The sequence below is a fragment of the Molothrus aeneus genome, chromosome 8, assembly GCF_037042795.1.
Source record: "Molothrus aeneus isolate 106 chromosome 8, BPBGC_Maene_1.0, whole genome shotgun sequence".
NCBI lineage: Eukaryota > Metazoa > Chordata > Aves > Passeriformes > Icteridae > Molothrus > Molothrus aeneus.
In genome coordinates this window covers 3,881,036-3,902,008 of record NC_089653.1, presented here as the reverse complement: position 1 = coordinate 3,902,008, position 20,973 = coordinate 3,881,036, and the positions used below count along the sequence as shown (strand labels likewise).

Below are 20,973 nucleotides of genomic sequence, written 5' to 3'. Positions count from 1 at the left end.
AAAGCAGATGCCAAAGTAGGTCAGACAGCTCATGGCTCCCCTCAGGGTTCCCGCCTGGGTACGAGTGTCCCGGGCTGGGGCGGACGGAGCCGTGAGGGGACGCGTGAAGCCGAGAGGGGATGGCTAAAGCTGGGATGGAGTGGGTGATGCTGTCAGGAGCAATGAGGAGCTGGGGTGAGGCGAGTGATGCCGTGAAGGGGAAGGGGAAGGGGAAGGGGAAGGGGAAGGGGAAGGGGAAGGGGAAGGGGCTGGGGCTGGGGCGGGGGCTGGGGCGGGGGCTGGGGCTGGGGCTGGGGCTGGGGCTGGGGCTGGGGCTGGGGCTGGGGCTGGGGCTGGGGCTGGGGCGGGCCCTGGGGCAGCTGAAGCCGTGAAGAGGCGGCCCCGCTCCGCCTCTTCCTGCGGCAGCCGCGCAGTTGCAGCCATGGCGCCTCGCCGGGAAGCCGGTCTGCTACTGCTGCTCCTTGTCCTGCCGCTGGCGAGCGCGGGGCTGAGCGGCTACTTCGGCACCAAGTCCCGCTACGAGGAGGTGAACCCGCACCTGGTGAGCGACCCGCTGTCGCTGGGTCCCGGGGCGGGCGGGTCGCTGCCCGCCTCCTGCACTCCGCTGCAGCTCCGCGCCGTGCTCCGGCACGGCACCCGCTACCCCACGGCCGGGCAGATCCGCCGGCTGGGCGAGCTGCACGCCCGGCTGCTCCGCCGGGCCGCGGGAGCCGCCGCCTGCCCCGCCGCCGCCGCCCTGGCCGAGTGGCCCATGTGGTACGAGGAGAGCCTGGACGGGCGGCTGGCGCCGCAGGGCCGGCGCGACATGGAGCAGCTGGCCCGGCGCATGGCCGCCCGCTTCCCCGCGCTGTTCGCCGCCCGCCGCCGCCTGGCGCTGGCCAGCAGCTCCAAGCACCGCTGCCTGCAGAGCGGGGCCGCCTTCCGCCGCGGGCTCGGGCCCACCCTCGACTTCGGCGGCGACGGTGAGTGAGCGACACCCACCCCCTTCCCTGGGGGAGCTTTTCATGAAGGGCTGAGGGATTCCCAGCTGTCCCGAGGGGATGGGGGGACTCCCGTGCTTTTCCGTGCTCTCTGGGGACCTGCTCCCTGAGGGGTGAGGGAGACCCATGCCCTGAGGGAATGGCTCCCGTGTCCTCTCTGAGGGACTGGGGTAGCCTCTGGGATTCCCGGCTCCCCCAAGGGGGATGGGGATGCCTCACAGCTCCATCCCTCTCCTGAGGGAACCCTGGGGGAGCCATGATCCAACCCTGAGGATCTGGGGGACTCCTGCTTCCCCCCGGGTGGCTGGAGGAATCCCTCCCTGAGGGAGCTCTCAGAGACACTGGGGATGTACCCTGCTTTCCCTGTGGTGGAGGGGGACCCTGCATCCCCTCCATAGCTGTGGTGGGTGGCCTGTCCCTTGGTGGGTGTCACGTCCTGGTGCCTTTGGGGATGGTGATGCTCCCCCTGACGCCCACGTTTGCTTTCAGAGGTGGAGGTTGAAGTTAACGACTCCCTGATGCGGTTTTTTGATCACTGCGCCAAGTTTGTGGTGCTGGTGGAGGAGAATGACACGGCCATGGGCCAGGTGAACGCCTTCAAAGAGGGGCCTGAGATGAAGAAGGTCCTGGAAAAGGTGGCCGGTGCCTTGTGTTTGCCAGTGGAGGAGCTAAATGCAGGTAAGGAATTCCTGTCATAGGTGGCTTTGGCTCCAAGGCTGGCCAAGAGCAGCTTCCAAGATGTGTGGTTATGCAGAGTAGGTGATTTAGAGTGGCTGTGACTTGGAGATGCAGTCTCTAATTAAGTGCATGAGACTATCTGTTTTGGTGTTGCAGTAATGAATGATTGTTGGATAATGGTCAGAAGAAAAAGATGCTTGAAAACATCTTTCCCGTAGATGAAATCAGCTTTACCTGGTTTTGGAGGGATTTGAATGTTTTAATTTGCTTTTGTGAAACCCATTACAACTCCAGCCCATAAATGACCTGAGGAAAAGCAGCCCTGTGTGTTAATTCCTGTTCAGAGCAGAAGTGCTGGATTTCCCTGTGTGGTTTTGGGGGGAAAAGCCCCCCAAAATAAGTGTTGCTGTTGGGATTGCAGCATCAGGGACACGCTGGAGACAAAGTTCAACCTGGTGCTGCTTGTACACAACTGCTGATGTGGAGGGGGTGTTGTCCATGAGCTCACATCTTCCCTTTGACTCTTCTGACCTGTGTGGCTGCACCAGCAGCTGACACCTGTTTCACATCAGCAGATGGGCAGCATTTAATGTGGAATGCTCTTGTCTTCCTCTTAGAATGATGTAATGCCTAGAGCTTACGGTCCAAAATTTGGATTTTGCACAATAATTCTGTTAAACTGTGTATTTTTGGTGCTTGGTCTTTGTCCTGCCAAATATTTATTGGATTTCATTGTTTGTATTGCCGAACAGTAATTGCAATTCATTTTAGAGGTAAACTGAGGAGAGGAAGCTGCTACTTGTCTAGCAGTGATTTATCTCTTGCTTGTTTGTTGATTTTATTGCAGATCTTGTTCAAGTGGCTTTTCTCACCTGCTCCTATGAGCTGGCCATAAAAAATGTGACCTCCCCATGGTGTTCACTCTTCAGTGAAGAAGATGCCAAGGTATGTGAGGCTTGGAGCACCCTGCTCTGGAGGAAAGTGTCCCTGCCTGTGGCAGAGGGTTTGGAATGAGGAGATCTTAAATGGCCTTCCATCCCAAACCTTTCTATAATCTGTGGTTTTCACAGGGTAGAATCACATGATAGAAATCACACTAGGGTGCATCAAATGAGGTCTTCCAGGGCCTCTAAGACTCTCTGGTTTTGGGGTCTATCAGCTCTCTAAACCAAGACAGAACCCAGATAAATGAGATAAATGTTTGTTCCTCTTCTTTCAAAATTGTTTGCTGTAACTTTTGATGTTCAGTAAGGCTCCCCCAAGGCTCTTAAGAACATTTATACCCCTGGGAAAAGAGGAGACTTTTGCATGGGTAGGTGTGTCTAAGAGGATCAGGGTCACCATGGGCTTCTGCTGAGACCTGCCCTGTTCAGTCTAGTTATAAATAACTCAGCAGGGAGGTGGGAAATGGCTTTGATGCCAGGAATTGTCAGGAAAGGAACAGAGAATGTGGAGAGCACTGCGTGCTCTTGAATAATTCCAAGGCACAGTTCTGTCTACTTGAGGTGTGTGCACATCTCTAGAACTTGAAAACAGACACAAAACAAGCTGGGCTAAAGGTGTGGGGTGGATTCTGTGAGAAGAATGGCAAGCCAAAGGCAAAATCAGAAGTGCTAAAAAAAGCATTGGATAGTGGTTGTCTTGTGATGTGCAGCACCTCAGGGTGTTTTTGTGATTGTTATCAGATGCTGAATTTGGTCACTCTTTGATCTGTTGTCTGGTATTGTGGTGTTTGTGAGGGTGCCCAGGATGTGGTGAGAGATGAGAATCTGACTCCAAGTTCTCAGAAGGCTGATTTATTACTTAGTATATTATATCAAAGGAATGCTATACTAAAACTATACTAAACTATAGAGAAAGGATACATCACAAGGTTTTAAAAGAATGAATAACAAAAACCTGTGACTGACTCAGAGAGTCTGACACAGCTGATGGTGATTGGTCATTAATTAAAAACAATTCACATGGAACCAATCAAACATTCACCTGTTGGTAAACAATGTCCAAGCCACATTCCATAGCAGCAAACACAGGAGCAGCAATCAGATAATTACTGTTTTCATTCCTCTCTGAGGCTTCTCAGCTTCCCAGGAGAAAATCCTGGGCAAAGAGGATTTCTCAGACAATACCACAGTGACATGGTTTTATGCTGAAGTGGTTTGAACTGGAGCTCTGATGTTTGGGGTTGTTTTTGTGTCATTGCTCCAGCTGTGAGCTTTTTGCTTTCCCTTGGTGTAGCAATAAAAAGTTATGCACTCCAATTTTAGGTGCTGGAATACCTGAATGACCTGAAGCAGTACTGGAAGAGAGGCTATGGCTATGACATCAACAGTCGCTCCAGCTGCATTTTATTCCAAGATATCTTCCAGCACTTGGACAAAGCAGTGGAGGAGAGCAAAAGGTAAATCAAGAGCCTGCAGTGCTTTGGGTGTGAGCTTTCTGTGCTCATTCTGAGCTGGATTTCATTGAAAGGAAGTTTAGTACTTCTGAATGTAGCAACTCCTAGGAGAATTTTAACAGTGAGAATACAATTTTTACTGGAGCAGTATTACTTTGTAGAGTATATTTTTTTTGCTTTCATTGATGCTTTTGTGCTCAGTTCAAGTATTTCCATCTTTTAACTTGCTGATCCACACAGGCCTTCAGGGGACTGCTGCCTGATAGTGGTGTTTTCTTCTTGCAGTTTGAGAGAAGACAATGAATTAAAATAATAGAGCTTTTATAATATAGCTTTCTTGTTAAAAATGTCCTCGTTAAAAATAATTTGTTGCTTAAATGTTAATTTACAGCTTGTGTTCATGTTCTTGTGTAAACTGAACAATTAGAAATTCATGGTTAATAATCAGTCACATGAATTAACACCTTAACAGATTAGTATGGAAATTTTATAGAAGTAAAGGATATCAAGGATAGGGCCATAAGACTGTATAATGGAAGGAGAGTGATCAATTTTGTTCCCTTTTCATGTCATTTCCTCTTTGAGCAGTGAGAGCCTTTCAATCCTTACATTACACACACTAATTGCAGCTGTGTGTCTATCAAACATCCCTGTAAGCTTAATAATAACAATTTTTAAAAACCCTAGAGCTGTCATTGGAAGGAAGAGGTACAGATGGAGATTTCTGATTTTTTGGGAGGTGGGAAGAGCAGGTGTCTGAGGCAGAGCTCCCAAGCACAGTGGTAACTTTGTTTCAGCACTGGCTATGGAAGTTCATTTGCAACACCGGGGCCTCTCGTGTTTTGCTATCACAGAGGGAAGCAGGCAGCGAATGTAGAGAATCAGGACCCTAAATGTTGTAAAATTCCGAGCTGGGTGAGCAGTGTTCAGGACGAGCCTCATCCTAAACAGAAGTGGAAAGCCGAGTGCCACAGGAATGTGTTACTCCCTTCCACAACAGAAGGTGGCAGTCGTAAAGCGCTGGAGAGCTGGGAATAAACTGGGCTGGGTAACCCTGGAGGGCATGTGGGAATCTACCAGCCTGTCTCCCTTGGAATCTAGGGAGCAGAGGTGCAGCTAATCCTGCTTCATCTACTGAGAGAGATTGCTCTCTCTCTTTCATCTATGGAGAGAGACACCCTGTGGCAGTGTGAGAGCACAATGAAAATGACAAAGACATATTTATATATCTTTTTATTTGTATGTTTTCTTTTTATGGTGATGGTCAACTTCAAGGCAGCAGGTCAAACATTTTTGCAGCTTTTCCCAGAAATGAGCTTTTGTGATGATGAAATGTCTTTCAGTGGAACGTTGTTTCAATGTTTAACATGGATTTATAACTGGCTGCTTGCTCGAAAAATTTAAGAAATTACTCTAAAACATTTAAGAAAAAGAAATTTTCTTCCAGGGCATTATCTTTGCTCCAAAATCTCTTTTTGGAAAGCTTAGGTTGGGCTATCCAGAAGTAAAAAGGGAAGCATTTCTGTTCTGGGAAGAAGCTGAGGGATGTGGATTATCTGTGCTGCTCCAGACTTGACAGTGGAGAGCAGTGTTGGCAAAGCTGCATTTTTTGTAGCATACTTTATGCCTTTATGTTCAATAGCTTTGTTCTGTTTTCATTCCCAGTGAAATTAAAAAGAGAACCTGTTTCTTCCATGAAGTGATTGTTGCCCTTGCAATCTTATCACCAAACTTAATTGCCTTATCAAAGTTGGATTTTATTTCCTTGGTAGAAAGCCCTTCCTTTTGGTTAATCTATTATTAAGAACACGATGAAGGTGGTAACAAATACCAATTGCTCATCAGTCCCACTTTCAGTTTGCAGTGATCAGTCCCACTTTCAGTTTGCAGTGCAAAAGTTTCAGGTGTTTTTAGGCTCTTCCATCATGTGAATTCCAGTATAACTCTGGGGTTTAAACTGGGAATAGTCTCTTCAGTGCAGGTCTTACTGTTAAAAGCTGTGAAAGGGAAAGGTTGGGGGCCAGGACTCTTTCTTCCATACAAATTTTCTTTGTTACAAAAACATAATGAGATGTATATAAAATGAAAATATTTCTGCTTAAGAAATAGACTTTGGTTGAAAGTTTCTTTGTTCCATATCAAACCTGTGTGATTTGCTCTGCTGAAATGGCAAAGTTGGGCAGTTGCCTTATGTCTTCACATTTATAAAGAATTGTGGTTTTTCCCAAGGGGATAGAAAATAGCCAGAGAAGCTGATGAGGAATTACTTTTCACACTGAAATCTCTGCAGCTGCACACTTGGGCAGAGGTGGATTTGCAAATCAGTTGTGGCACATTTTAAAGCACATCAGCTATTCACTAAAGCTCTTGTAGACTTTCCTCTTTTTTTCCTTCTAGCTTCAAATATTTACCATTATTATTTTCTTCTGGTGAAAGAATATGAAATATTATTGCTTGTACTGTCCAAATGGGTTACCATAAGGCCCTGGAAATTGGGAGGATGCTTTGTGCAGCCATCTCAGTATTTGCAGTGTGTATTGATAATACCAGCCTAGCTGTACATATGCATTGCAAAATATTTGGTGATGGTTTCCTCTGAGAGTAAATGGTTCCAAGGTACTAAAAAAAAGACTCATTTGAATATGATTCAAGATCAATTGAAGGTGATCTTTGTGATTTATGGTAAACAGCCCAATTTGGCAATTTATTGGTAGCTTTTATTGTTGCATGTAATTTGCCTTCCTCTTTGCAGGTCACTTCCCAACACAATTGGTACCTCTCAGGAGTCATTTACTGCTGTGCCCTGATTGTTCCTTCAAACCTATGACTCAGTACAAAGGAGTCTAATGGATGATCTAAAACCACTTCACAGTTCAAAACTCTACCAAGGGAAGTGAGCAAAAAGCTTCCACATATGCAGCAGCAATGAAATAATTAGATTGAAAATCCCCTTTTGCTCAGGTTCCAAATATTCAGCCAGATTTTTTATGAAAACTCCTTCCTTCAGTGCTGCTGGGATGGCTTTCATTAATAACCAGTCCATGGCTCAGTCAGCAGCTCTGCATCATGGTGTGTGCTTGGCTTTGGTTGCTCCATCTTTCAAAGGGGGGACTTCTGACATGACTGAAGGGAGCTTCTGGGGAGGCCAGAGGTGTGGAATTCACCACAGATACTTGTGGCACATTCAGCAGCACCCCTGTGGCTGCATTTCTGATGTGTGTGTCTCATTCACTGAGAGAGGTCAGCAATCTCTCAAATGTTCTCCCAGAGAGCTGGGCAGCCCAGGGTCTCTGCCCTGGGAGTGTGGCTGTTCATCTGTCTACCCAGAACTAGAGATTTAAAGTTTCTTGGGCCTTTCAGACTCCCCAGCACGTCCTCAATCTCACATTAATTAGTTTATGGATACTTTTTCAGATAATCCTGAGCAACTTTGATAGAGTCATAGCCTTTCATGGAAGAATGAAAAAGCCAAAGTCAAGAGTCCCTAGGCAAGCCACAGGCAAATGAGCTGGTCTGACCAGATTCCACCTTGGGCAGAAAGGCTTTGCCAAGTGCCAGCAGCCTCTTGGTTTGGTTTTGGCTCATGATGGATCAACACTGAGCATTATTGTGGTGCTGCTGCAGGAATGCATTTTACCTCTGAGGTCTGAAACATGGGAGAGGTGGTGTCAGCCAGGAAAGAGTCTTTGAAAGTGCAGCAGCTCCCAGTGAAACACAAGGAGGCCTAGCCTAATTACCTCCAGCTGATAAAGTGTTGCAGGACTAGATAAGAGCCTTTCAATTAGGGTTGTTAATGAGTTTTGTGACGTTTAGTCAGCTTTTCAAGTTTGCTTTTGTCATGAGTGAGCTTGTTCCTTATTGCAACAGATGAAAATTTTCTGCTGTCAGTATTAGTGGTGGCATTTTCTTGTGGTGGTGCTGATTCTGGGAATGGCTGGCTGTCTGTTATTCATGGTAGAAATTTTGCCCTATGAGGACTTAATACTATTTGACAGATAAATATTTTGTCCTTTTCTTACTCTTCTTCCCACTGGTGAAAACCCTCTGAGCTTTAGCACTGTTAAATATTTCTGCTGCCCTCTGAGTGCCACCACTGCCTTTCCTGATCTCTGCTGCTTCCTGCTATGTTTAGGGTCTGTCCAGCTTTTTTTTTTTTTTTTTCCATGAAATAAATCACAGGGGGAAGTGAGAAGGATGAAGAATTCATCCCATAGTTGAAAGCAGGTTTTGAGTCCTTTGACCTGCCTTTTTATTAGGGAGAAAAGGGACAGAATGTAGGCTAAGCTTGCTTGTTAAACAGGTGGTAAATCTTGCCTTCTGTGCAGTTGTTGGAGGGATTTTTACATGAGGTTTGAAGGTTGGCTGGTTGAGCTTTGCTGCAGGAAATGTTTCATCTTATCCCACTATTTCCTGGGGTTTGAGTTATTTTTAACTGAAAATCCAGTCAGTGCTTGGGAAATAAACTTTGCTTAAGAGGGAGTTCACTTTTTCCATATGGAAAATGGATTATCAGTAGTCCTGGGAAGAGTAGGAATGATCTGCTCTGGAGGATGAGTGAATTGATGCAAAAGATTCAGAGTTAAACCCAAATTTGCTGAGATCCAGGAGAGCTAGAATTTACCTGGTTGATAAATCCCACATCTGTGCTTTTCCATGATGCTTTTTTTCCCCCCCCATGGTGAGACTTAGCTTTTGGGGTTGTGCTTCTGAATTGTTCAGTACTTTCTTCATTTTCATCTGTGGTCAGATTTACTTAAAAGGTAAAAAAACAACCAAAAACCAACATAAAACCCCAAATGTATGCAGTTCAGGAGCTGGCACATCTCTCCAGTGAAACCCTCTTGTGCTCTGCCTCCTGAGAGCCCCTTCTGCTCACTTGGAAATGCCCCATGAAATGAATATGAAACCAATCGCTTTGACACAAGCTCCTGATATTTTATGGCAGAGTTTTATGCACAATCCCTTCAAAGGTGGGAATGAGATTTCCTCAGTGGGCTTTCTCAAGCCATGTACTAGTAAAAAAAAAGGAGGGGAAAGGTGGATAGAAATGCCATTAGTAATTGCCAGAGTGCAATGTTGAGAACTTTGATGCTTCCAGCAAGATGCTGAGTCATTGATAGATTGGGAGGTAAATTAAGCATGGAAACATCTAGCCTGCCATTAATATTTTATTAACCTGTGCTACTGTTTATCACTGTTTTGTTGCTTGTTCTGCCCTCATCAGGAATGCAGGGACAGTGGTAACCTTTGCCTGTGGGTATTCTCTGAAGACATAATCTGTCATCGTTGTCCCCACAATTAAAAATATTGCAGTGTAACCTTGATGGCCGCTTTGATTGTCATTGCTGGGTGATAGGAAACCACATCTGAGCTGGAGTCCAGAGCCTGTCCCTGAACAGGGAGTGCTGGAACAGTCTGGGAAATCACCAGTGCTGCTCAAAGACCAGGCATGCTGGCTTCAGGAGGCTGTGGAGAACTCAGGCTTGGGCTGTATCAGGAAGCAGTTTTAATCTTCATTACACTAATCCAGTGGGATGGTGCTGAGTGGGAGAGGTTTGTTTAGCCTCCCAAGGCTCTTTGGCCTGTTGGCATGAGGATTTTATGAGACTAAAGCAAGTGAAGGAAAAAGTCAAGCTACACTGAGAGTGAGCACCTTGTTCAGTCCTTCTTTTCCCACTACTTCTTCCCTTGTTCTTAAAAACTTGTCTGTGCTATAATTTGTTTCCTGCTTTGCAAACATATGCCTTGCTGGTTTTATATGGTTTATTTTTTGCTCTATTTTTTTGTGATTTACTTCCATTTCAACATTCCTGCTTAGCATCACCTGGAAAGTCAAGCTGAACTTTCCTTAAAGCCAGCATTGATAGCCAGAACATTAATTTTTTTTTGTCTTAACATTTCTGAAGCCTCTTTTGAGTGGTGAGATGTGAAATCCATTCCCTGTGGAGTCAGTAATGCCTATATAAGGTTGTTTTGGAGATTCTAGCAGCATATTTGCATTCCCAGCTTCCCTTTTAGTTAACAAAACCAAGACCACTATGCAGCTGGGAAGACATGAAAATGCATATAAATAAGGAAAAAATTTAAAAAGCAGCTCCAGGAGATAATCAGAATTCCAGGCCAGTCTTGTAGAAATAATGCTCCAGAGTTGTAGTGCTGAGTGCCTTGATGAATCTGATACACCTGAGAAGTGTTAGGGTGGCTCTTTAAAAGGAAAACATTCCTCTTGGAGCTCTTGGGAGGGATCAGCAAATAGAAAATAGGGTGATCTGGTAGCTACAGTCATGATTTCCAAACATCCTTCTGAACATGTTTCCTTATCTAAAGAAATCAGGCAGCTGGGGTTACAGGGAAAGGTCCTTACAGAGGGGAAAAAATTGATAAAATAACAAGAAATGAGGGCTGGGACAGCTGATTGATTTTTCCTAGCAGAGATAGAGCTGGAAAGATCTGACCTGCTTGGAATGTTGAGAAGAGCTGACAAGTTCAATGGCATTGCAAGTGTGGCAGTTTTATTCAAGATAAATAAGCTGAAGTGTTTCTACAAGGAAGATTGTGAAAGGACCTGGGGAGACTGACTGGGCTGGAAAACTGCCGAGCTGTCAAATAATCCACATGGGGAAAAATGATTTTCTTATCAGCTGTTGGATAGAATCTGGGAGAGCCTATTGCTCAGGGGCTCTTAGAAGGTTGTTGGAGCTGTCTGAGATATCTCAAACTTCAGGCACCTGGGGTTTGGAGCAGCCTGGCCTGTGGAAGGTGTCCCTGACAGGGACAGGCAGTTGGAATGAGATGATCTTTAGGGTCCCTTCTAATCCAAATCATTCCATGTTGGATATCAGGAATTAAGCAGAGAGCTCATGGATGTAGTACTGATTTCAGTGTAGCTTATGGTTCTTGAGTATTGAGTATTGAGGGATGCAGCTCATGTGGAAAATTCTGGATTTCTCAGCTTGGAAAAAAACACTATTGCAAAGCTGTGAGTGGAATGGATTAAATGGGACATGGAATCAACAGAAGAAAAATTAACAGCAGTGTGTGAAGCTGTGCAACTCCTTGCCACAGGACATTGTGTGTGCTAGAAATGCATGTGGATTGAAGGAGAGATTTGGCAAAGAAGGGATTCCTTACCTAGAAGCCACCTCTGGCCCTGGAGACTTGTGAGCTGGAAATTGCAGGAGATCAAAGGAATGGCCTTCTGTTTCCTTCCACAGACATCTGTGTCTGGCTGCTGTGACAGGAGGGGTGTGAATGTGTCCTAAAACCTAAAAATGCTTCCCTGCAGGTGTGCGTGGGTGGGAAGGATACATGTGAACTGGTCAAGTGCACAAGAGAGGGAAGGGAAGAGAAAGGGATTCAAGGGTCCAAAAGCTTGATAATTTTGAAAGTGAGTGAAAGAATCATAAATAATAAGAGGAGAAAAAGAGCAGGAACACTGATTTTGGAGGAACTGGAAGAGTGTGGTGAATGTAAAGATCTTGGTGCAACAGAGGCATAGGTGGGGAAAAATACGGTGTCCTCCACAGAGAACTTTTATGTGGTTTGAAGGCTGCTGCTTTTGAGCAGAAAACAGAGGCAGGGTTTGGATATATTTTTAAGGGATGTTTTGTCTAAGGGGAGAGTCTGAGGAGTGGAGTCAGAAGGGCTCAGGCTCACAGGAGCATGGTACGAGGTGTGTGTCAGACTGCACAAACACCGTGGATGCACTGAGCTGGCAGGGCCCATCCTGGCCAGCACTGGATTCCTGCTGGGCTGATCCAAGTTCCAATCCCCAGGCAGATCTTCCACTCAACCCTTTCTCCATTGCTTTGGGTGGGAGCTGAGGAAACTCCTCCTTTTCAGACCAGTCAAGATGTGTCTCCTGAAAGCTAAACCTGTATTAACCTGTGCTGGATTTCCATGGGCCACTTGGAAATGGTCCTCAAAAGCCATCATCCTTCTCTGGAGCAAGGGTCAGATTTTCCTCTTGGCTGGTGTTTCCTGGCACAGCAAGCCAGCTCTTATCTCCCCTCTGGCTGAGCACTGTGTAACCTTTTGTTACATAAGCTGTCCTCGGTCATGGTACGAGTCAGTGCCTTGATTTGCTGACCTGTTCCTGAGGGAGCATCATCTCCTCCTGGGCTGCTCGGTGCCCTCAGGAATTGGTAATAGCAGTGTTCCTGCTGCTCATTTGGACTGCTAAACTGGGGAGGGACAGCTGTTGTCCTGCATCACTGGATTTCTGTCTTCAGACTAAATTTGATAAATGATGATGATGATTTGAAGGAGACTCTTTCACATCTAATGAAGGGCTTGACTGTGTGAGCTGCAGCCCCTTCCCTGACATGTTCCAGCCCCTCCAGGGCTCTCTGGCCAGGAGAGCTGGACACAGCCCTTGGGGTCCCTCAGTAGGGCCAGCCCAGGGGACAGGCCTTGTACCCCCTGGGCTCCTGTCCAGCCCTGGCACAGCCCCCAGGGCCTTTCGCCAGGGGCCCTTTCCAGCCCCTCTGCCCAGCCTGGAGCTGCAGGGCAGGACCCAGCACTTGCTGAATTTCACTGCATTGGTCTTGGATCAATACTTGGACAAAGTTTAGGAAGCTGCATTTAAAATGTCTGGACCAGACTGAAATTCCCACAGAGGTTTTTCTCACAGGTTCAAGGTGTCCCTTAGCCGTGGTCGCTGGCAGCTGTGCCACGCGTTGGAGTTTTAAGGCACAGCCTCTTGCTCATCCCTTCTGGTTCTTTTCTTTTGTAGCTCCAAACCCATTTCTTCACCTTTGATTGTCCAAGTTGGGCACGCAGAGACTCTCCAGCCCCTGCTTGCCCTGATGGGTTACTTCAAAGACAAGGAGCCTCTCCTGGCCACCAACTACGCGCGGCAGGCGCAGCGCAAATTCCGCAGCGGCCGCATCGTGCCCTACGCAGCCAACCTGGTGTTCGTGCTCTACCACTGCGACCACGCCAACGCCTCCCAGGAGGAGTACCAGGTGCAGCTGCTGCTCAATGAGAAGCTGCTGCCCTTCCTTCACTCCAACGAGACCACCTCCACCTACACTGACCTCAAGGACTACTACAAGGACATCCTGGAGAACTGCCACTTCAAAGAGGAGTGCGAACTGCCCCAGGTCAACGTCACTGCTGTGGATGAGCTGTGAGGGAGTGAAGTGTTCTTCACGTGGCTCTGGGTTCAGTTCCACAGCTGTTGGGAACAAGCACTTTGGATGATTTGCTGCTGCTGTGTTGACTTCCTAACCTTGCAGATCTGGGGGGTTGTCTCAGCTCAGTGCACTGGTTCTTTGTTGCATAAGCACAACTGCATAAACAACTGCTGTCACAGGGAAGTTGTAACAAATGCGTGATGCAAGACACAAATACCTGTGTTTATATGTGCAAATAAGCTGATTTCATTGGTCACTGCTGTTATGAATGGGCCATAGATGGATTTAAGAGCTGGGGCAGCTTCTATTTTATTGAATCTGAAGGTGGTTGGACTGATTCAGTGTTGCTTTCTGCTGCCTGTGTTTCTAGCTGCTATTTTCCTGTGCCACGCATGAAATATTTCAAACCTTTTTTTGATCCTTTTCTCAAGCTTCTAGAAGGGTGAGGGTACATAGTTCTTCTCCACAGCTGAACAACTTCTGCCTGGACAGCACCATTTCTATTTTGGGCATTTTAAAGCAGGAGGAGTTCCTGCGTGCATCACCTGCTTGAAAAGGGGCAAGGAATTAAAAGTCTTAAGGTCATCATCGACCCGTCCTGCATAGCAAGTTAGTCTCCAGGGTAAGTAAATTATCTTTAAAAAGAAGTAGGGAAAAAAGAAATAAAAGTGAGAGAGTGGAAAGTAGCCACTCTTCCTTTTAGGTGCTCTGGGAAATGCAGGAGTTGTTGTCTAAGTACTCTGGAGTGTCCTTTCACTAACACCATCCATTTCTGGTGTTATTTGGGCCAGGGCATTCAGGTTAGGCTGTGCCATGGCTCTCAATCTCTTGGTCCTGGCCAGGTGCTGACAGTTTTCCTACCAGCTCTGGCTGGAAAGCACCTCTGATGTCTTCAGCCTCCTGATTGAAATGGAATTGTTGCTAACTCTACATCCAGTTTTTTGAACTGTATAAAGATTGGGCTGAGGCTTGACTTCTGCCTGAGTTTAAGGCACCAAATGAGCTGCCACTTTTGCAGGCCTTACATATTTGATGTGCCACCTTGCTTTTTGAACCCACCTTGCTGGTTTTAAAGAGGTGAATGGCATGGAAGGACTGGTGATATTTTAAAGGAAGTGCACTTTAAGTAGGTTCCCTTATGCCTGAAAGCTGGGAAGTATTTTAGAGCTCTGCAGTGTGATAGTAAAAGGAAAGCTGAAGAGAGCTGATGAGAAATGTCTGAATTAAGTCAGAAAAAAAATTCCTTCATCACCTGCAATGGCTGGAATGGCTGACCAAGTTGGCCCAAAGCAAATGAAGGATGGATTTTTGGTGCTGGTAGCTCTTGAAGTGTGCACTCTCACCATCTAATGAGCATTCAGAGCTCAGCCTGTAAAGTGGGGTTTGTTTTGCTGTGTTTCCTGGGCAGGAGGTGAAGTGATTACCACAGCATGGCCTGCAGCACTTGAGGGTATAAATGTCTATAGTGCACCTGATAAGTTCTTTTAGTGGGCTCACCCCCGTGCTGGGAACTTAACTGCTGCCAAAACAAAAACAGAAAAAAGCCAAACTTCAAGCTGAGAAGTTACACTTAGTGTACATGGGTTTTTAATTTTTTTTTTCTTGAGGACTCAACCTTTGGTCACTTTTCTTCTTAATATACCTTGTATAAAATATATAAAAATATAAAATATACCTTGTATTAAAGCACTTCATGTTTACATCCTGTAAGTTAAGGAGCAATGGAGCACCTGGTTTCTGCTGCTGCTCTGAGCTAAGGGCATTTCCCTACCTGTGGCTGTAGGGCCCTGTTTGATTAGTGCACCACTTGCTGCAGAGATCACTGGAGATAGTGATTCAAATATTTCAGCACTTGCCTGTCTAAAATCCACAGCTCTTTCTGAAGCTGGGGAAATGGTTAGGGAGGAGTTGAGTGCTGCAACAACCAGAGGAATATAGGTCAGGATAATTGTCAGCCCCTGCATATGACTACTGCTCAATCACCTTTGCATGTCTTCTTTTTCACATGATCCTACCTGGAGACTAAGTCAACTGATGGAAATGGTTGTGACAGAGCCCAGCTAAGAACTTTATTGCAACATTTGAGTCAGGCTATAAAGAAATGAGCCTTTGTTTAAAGGCAGTTAAGTTTGGAAAGAACAGATATGAGAGTGAGAAAATCCACCTTTGAACAAATATTTTTCTTCTCTGAGTCAGTGATGATTCATGAACAGAAGGGATGAAAGCCTGACTATGTGAGATGAATGGAAGATTCTGTTGTCAGTTCAGCAAGACTGATTTTAAGACATCACATTTGTTAAAAGATACATCCTTCTTCCTTATAGAGGGAGGAATACCTTGCACTTGACTGCTTTTCTGATTGTGTGCCAGGTGAGGTGCAGGAACCAAAAAGTTCCTGTTGTGGAGTACCCTTTGTGCATTAGCAAATCAAATTAGGTTGAATGTATGTTTAAATTCTGTGGGTGATGCCTCAGCAGCTGTTCCCTGTTTCACCTTGGAGCTGGGTCCCTCATACCCCTGTAACAGATCTCTCTTCAGGGGCTGTCAGCCATTAACTGGAGAGGAAGATCTGCTGCTGGGGCTCTGATCTGTGTTTAGAGGATGCTCTGACTCACTCCTCTGGCAGAGTTGGAGGCTCAGTGTGGAAATGTTCCACCATTGTGGCACTATGGAAGTGTTGGGACATGTAAATACTCCAGGCACTTACTCTGGTTCTTAGCACCGGGGAGGTGCTGATCCTTTTGTCTGATAAACAAAGACATTTGTTTAGATACTTAAAAAAGAAAACAAACTAAAATGGATCAAAATACTTCTCCAAAGTTGTGCACTAGCTCAGTATGCAGTGTTTGATCAGGCTGCCACATCTCCTGGCAGTGCACATTCCCACATCCTGCAAGACAAATAATGCTTTCTCCTCCTTCCTGTGCCTCTGGAGGCCTCATCTCAGACACCTGTCAAGGACTCTCTCTGCAACCTTTCTGCAACTGGAAGCTTTCACTGATGGGAAATGCCAACAGTGTTCTGGTATGCTGGCCTTCAATGTGTGTGAAGTACATTTTAATTTGTGAAATGGTTAATCTTTCTGGCTAGTGAATATTTGCTGTCCAGTAAGAGCTGCTGCTGTTCTGGTTAGCATGGAGCTGTCAGATGAAGATTTGTAATGATCTGGTACTAACTGGATACATTTGGAGAACTTGAAATGTGGATTTCTAGTGCTGTGAAATAAAACTGCACACTTTCTTGATCTGTTTTCTGAGCAGCAATAATGAAATGATCTTTGGAATCATGGTTTTGTTTTTCTTCAAAATACATTTTGGAGGTTGCTGTTATCTCTGTTGGTGTCTGATTATTTTAAGTCATCAGATTTCTCAGTGGTTAATAGAAAATGAATCAAGGTTAGGCAAAAACCTAACCTTAATTAGGTTTTTATGCTCAGATTTTGAAGGGACTAAAGATTTACTTTCGTTTCCAGGAACCCTGGTATAAAAAGCAGCAACAATTTCCTGACAAGGTTTTTGCTGATGCAAAAAGGGTGCTGTGGCTGGGATGGCATCATCTTTGATTGAAGGCTGTTTCTGCATTCTCTGTGAAGGTGTATTAGTCTGTAAGAGAGCTGGAATTGGAAAACAACAGAGGATGTTCTGTTTAAAGCAGGGAAAAGCCCCCAGTCTGTGCAGTCACAGGCAAAGAGGGAAATGCCTCTCAAATGAAGGCACTACACAAATCCCTAGGGGAGGGAACACCATAACCACCATCCATCTCCCCCTCCCTGGTTTTTGGGTCTTTAATACATTAAAGAGTTGGGTTTGTTGTCTAACTCTTCAAAAGGAAGGTGGTGTTATCTAGTGCTGCTGAGGCAGGAGTAATGGCTTGGCTTTAAATTAGAGATTTTCTCCTGACCTGACTGGTCTGGAGTGAAGGTCAGGACTGAGGAGGTTCAGGCTAACAGCATGTGGTGGTGGACTCATTTATTTATTTAATTTAACAATTCCTTTGAGTTTTTCAAGGTACCATTGTTTCTCTGACATTCTGCTGAAAGATTAGAGCACGCCTGTTACTGTGTTCAGTTAGCAGAACCAAATCCCTTATCTTCAGGGAAGGGGTTATTGTGCAAGGAATAGTGTGGAGGGAGCAAGGTGAATTTTGCATTTATTTATTTATTTAGGGGTCAGAAAAGCTCTGCAGGTTTGTCCACATTAGTGATCTCTAGCTCTCAAATCCTTCCCTGGCTGTGATAGCAGATCCTGAACCTCTTACAGAAACAGAAGGTGCCCAGGTGGTCTGGGAACCTCTCCAGAAAGAGGATCCAGGTGGGATCAGGCTCAGGGTCCTTTGGCCTGGTGCCCTCTGGCTTTTGGTGGGACGTGGTGCCTTGAGTATAGGGACAGAGCAAACATTCTCCATCCACTCCTGATTGTGGCTACAGGGTTTTTCAGCTAAGGACAGTGGATTTGTGTTTAGCTTTATATATTTCTCTTAAGGAATTTCTCTTCTGCACAGCTCTCCTGGTGCTTTCCTAACCCAAAGGCAGGATTCTGCCCCTGGGCTCAGGTGAGACCCCACCTGCAGAGCTGGCCCAGCACAGGAGGGACCTGGAACTGCTGGAGCTGCTGCAGAGAGCCCAGGGCAGGCACCAGGATGGGCAGAGGGATGGAGCAGCTCTGCTGGGAGGAAAGGCTGGCACAGCTGGGATTGTTCATCCTGGGGAGGAGAAGCTCTGGGGTGACCAAATTGTGAACTTTCAGTGCCTGAAGGGGCTGCAGGAAACATGGAGAGAGATTTTGGACAAGGGATGGAGTGACAAGGGGGGGGTGGCTTCCCAGTGCCAGAGGGCAGGGCTGGATGGGATATTGGGAATGAGGAATTGTTCCCTGGCAGGGTGGGCAGGCCCTGGCACAGGGTGCCCAGAGCAGCTGGGGCTGCCCCTGGATCCCTGGCAGTGCCCAAGGCCAGGCTGGAGCAGCCTGGGACAGTGGAAGGTGTCCCTGCCCATGGCAGGGGGGGGGTTGGATGGGCTTCAAGGTCCTTTCCAGCACAAACCTTTCTGTGATTCCATGGTTCCTTGTTTTGCAGTGGCATGAGGTGGATGCTGGAGCTTTGGGAAGGTCCTGCTCCTCTCACCTGAGCCTCCTGCCAGACTGGAATTTCAGCCACGTTTCCAGGAGCTGTGATTTGAAACCAGTGAGAGCTTCCAGCATTCTCAGTTAGCAGAATTTGTTACCATATGCAAATGCTGGGGCTTGGCATGTGTTCTGGAGCAGCTCTGCTGATACTGATCTTTTTTCAGTGTTCTTTTCCTCAATATCAGCAATTCATCCCATTCCTTGGAGCACTTTTATTGGGAGAGCAGTTAAACACTTGACCTCTTTGCATCACACTTAGCTATTTGTGACTTTGATTTTCTTTTCCTCACATGGGAGGGGCTCATCTTGCTTCTTTATTCCTTGTGCTGAAGTTATTCTGTTCCCATTGCTACTTTGATTTTTGGCTTGGTTTTACCCTGTGCCTCTAAATATATTTCCTGGGCCACACTTGCACACATTGTTCAAGGTGAGGCTGTGCTGTTGACTTGAAAAGGAGTGAAATGATAATTCTTGTGAACTTTTCTAGGTTTTTTCTTCACACTTCCCCCACATAAAATAGCATCCCAAAGATGTCCTCTGTGTATGATGTATTGCTCCTTCTTGCTATTAATGCTATCTTGCTGCTCTCTGAAGGTTTTGGTTGCCTAAATACACTTCTGAAAATTGGAGCAACTTTCTAATATTCATGAATGTGCAATATCCTGTATTTTTAAAATTTTGGTCGTTTGAAATGAATCATTTCCCCCAAAATTGAAACATTTGGGGAATGTTCATTTGGGGAATTGGTTTGTTAGAGTAAATATACAAGGGATGAGGTAGAGGGAATATTTTCAAACAATCAGATAGTTCTGTCCAAAGCACATGGAGGTGGCTCTTGCTCCTCTGTGATCCCACCTTTGTGCTGGATCAGCCAGGACAGAGTTGGCTTTCTGGGCTGCCAGGTCATGTCCAGCCTCTCATTTACCTATCAAATGAAAAACCCAACCCCCTAAGCTCCAGTTCCTGGTTCATGTGCCAGAAGGGAGATGTGAAGTGCTCAGGGCTTTGGTTTGCAGCCTGCAATGTCACACTCACCCTTTGTCTCCCTGTTGTGTCCTGACACAGTCATGGACCTGAGCCCTCTGGAGATGCCACTTGCATCTCATTTCAGTCTTGGCTTTGCCAGATCTGATAACTTGGTCCCTGTCCCTCTCTCCTCCTCACCTGACTTGTTTCATGTGTGTGCTGGCTTGTTTCACTTCAGTTCTTTTGAACTTTAGTGACCACCATTGTACTTGGTTTTCCAGATGAGGTCCAACAAGCAGCTTGCTGCTGGCAGGGAGGTCTCCCTCCCTTTTTGTCTCAGGAAGGTTAATCATTAGGCCAGTGAGGTTTTTATATTTATTTGCTTGGTCAGGGGCTGTTTTCTGTGGCCCTGTGGAGGTTTTGTGCTCTGGTTCTCATCTTCTGCTACAGAACTTTCTCACCAGATGCCACATATCATTTCTTGCACGTGGATTTGTGTAGAACAAATTTCATTTTTTACAATATAAAGAGTTTTTTGCTAACTCTATCCTGCATTTCTCTGTTTGCTTGCATGCCTGCTCCTTTTATTATCCAGGACCTACTTCCCCAGGGCCTCGTGCTCCCAGCCCTCTCAAGCATGAAGCAAAATCCTGCTGGCTCCTGGCCTTGCAGGAAAGCCTTTGGGGCTCAGATTTCATCTTCCATAAGCCAGAATGATCAGGCTGTTCTTCATCTAGAGATGTGGGCCTTGCTGTGGCAAAGAACAGCACATCTTTCCACTGCAGGGAATGCAGCTCTGCCCTGAACCCACCAGTGAGGATGTCTGGGTTTCCAGGGGTTGATTATCCCTGGGGATAATCAGGAGCTTTCCTGTGGTTATTAATTGTTGTGGTGTTGTTGTGAGGGTCCCCAGGACGAGGTGAGAGGTGAGAATTGACTCCAAGTTCTCAGAAGATTGATTTATTATTTTATGATATTATATTATATTTAAAAAAAAATTATATACTAAAGAAAGAGGAAGGAGACATCAGAAGGCAAAGAATGATAAAAACTTGTGACAGGCTCAGTCTGACACAGCTGGACTGGGATTGGCCATTAAGTTCAAACAATTCCCATGGAACCAAGCAAAGATGCCCCTTCCTGGAAGTAAGCAACTTCTAGCTCACATTCCAAGCAATCAGATAATTATTGTTTACATTTCTTTTCTGAGGCTTCTCAGCTTCTCAGGAGAAAAATCCTGACGTGGGGATTTTTCATAAAACATGACAGCCACAGTTTCCCCTTTGCCTTTGTTCTCCTGTGGTTGAGGTCAGGTGGGGTGGATCCCCCAGTGTTCCCATGGAGCAGATCTCCCCTGTGTCCATCTCCATCCTTTCCAGGCAGAACGGGGAGCAAATGCCACTCCCAGCATGCCATGGCCTGACTGCCCTGTGCTCCGTGTCCCTGCTCAGGCAGGACAGAGGTGGTGACTCAAGGGGCTTCTTGATAGGTTCAGGTTCTTTCTTTTCTTTGTCTTTTCCCCCACGAGGTGCTGTATGTGTTGATCAACCCAGCTTTGGGCACAGAGTTGGGTGTCAAAGCCAAATCTGGGGGTGTGCTTGGAGCTCCCAGCTGGATGAGGCAAGACAAGGAGCAGCAGAGGTTCATGTGACCTACTTGTTCAGCTCTGTCACACAGCCTGCAGAGCAGAG

General features: G+C 46.2%; 1 protein-coding gene across 1 annotated transcript; it reads left to right on the top strand.

The window, feature by feature from the left end:
* Positions 1-386: 386 nt before the first annotated feature.
* On the top strand, positions 387-16,522 carry MINPP1 (multiple inositol-polyphosphate phosphatase 1). Its single transcript, XM_066554744.1, has 5 exons — positions 387-962; positions 1,470-1,658; positions 2,506-2,603; positions 3,926-4,059; positions 12,791-16,522. Exons 1-5 carry the CDS (start codon positions 422-424, stop codon positions 13,188-13,190), a joined length of 1,362 nt encoding a protein of 453 aa, XP_066410841.1. The 5' UTR covers positions 387-421; the 3' UTR covers positions 13,191-16,522.
* The last annotated feature ends 4,451 nt before the right edge of the window (positions 16,523-20,973 follow it).

Bases quoted from the DNA above. Each gene is read 5' to 3' on its own strand.
- MINPP1 (XM_066554744.1), top strand. From the start codon at position 422: ATGGCGCCTCGCCGGGAAGCCGGTCTGCTACTGCTGCTCCTTGTCCTG. The intron at 963-1,469 runs GTGAGTGAGCGA...GTTTGCTTTCAG, and splicing joins CCTCGACTTCGGCGGCGACG to AGGTGGAGGTTGAAGTTAAC. The intron at 2,604-3,925 runs GTATGTGAGGCT...CTCCAATTTTAG, and splicing joins TCAGTGAAGAAGATGCCAAG to GTGCTGGAATACCTGAATGA.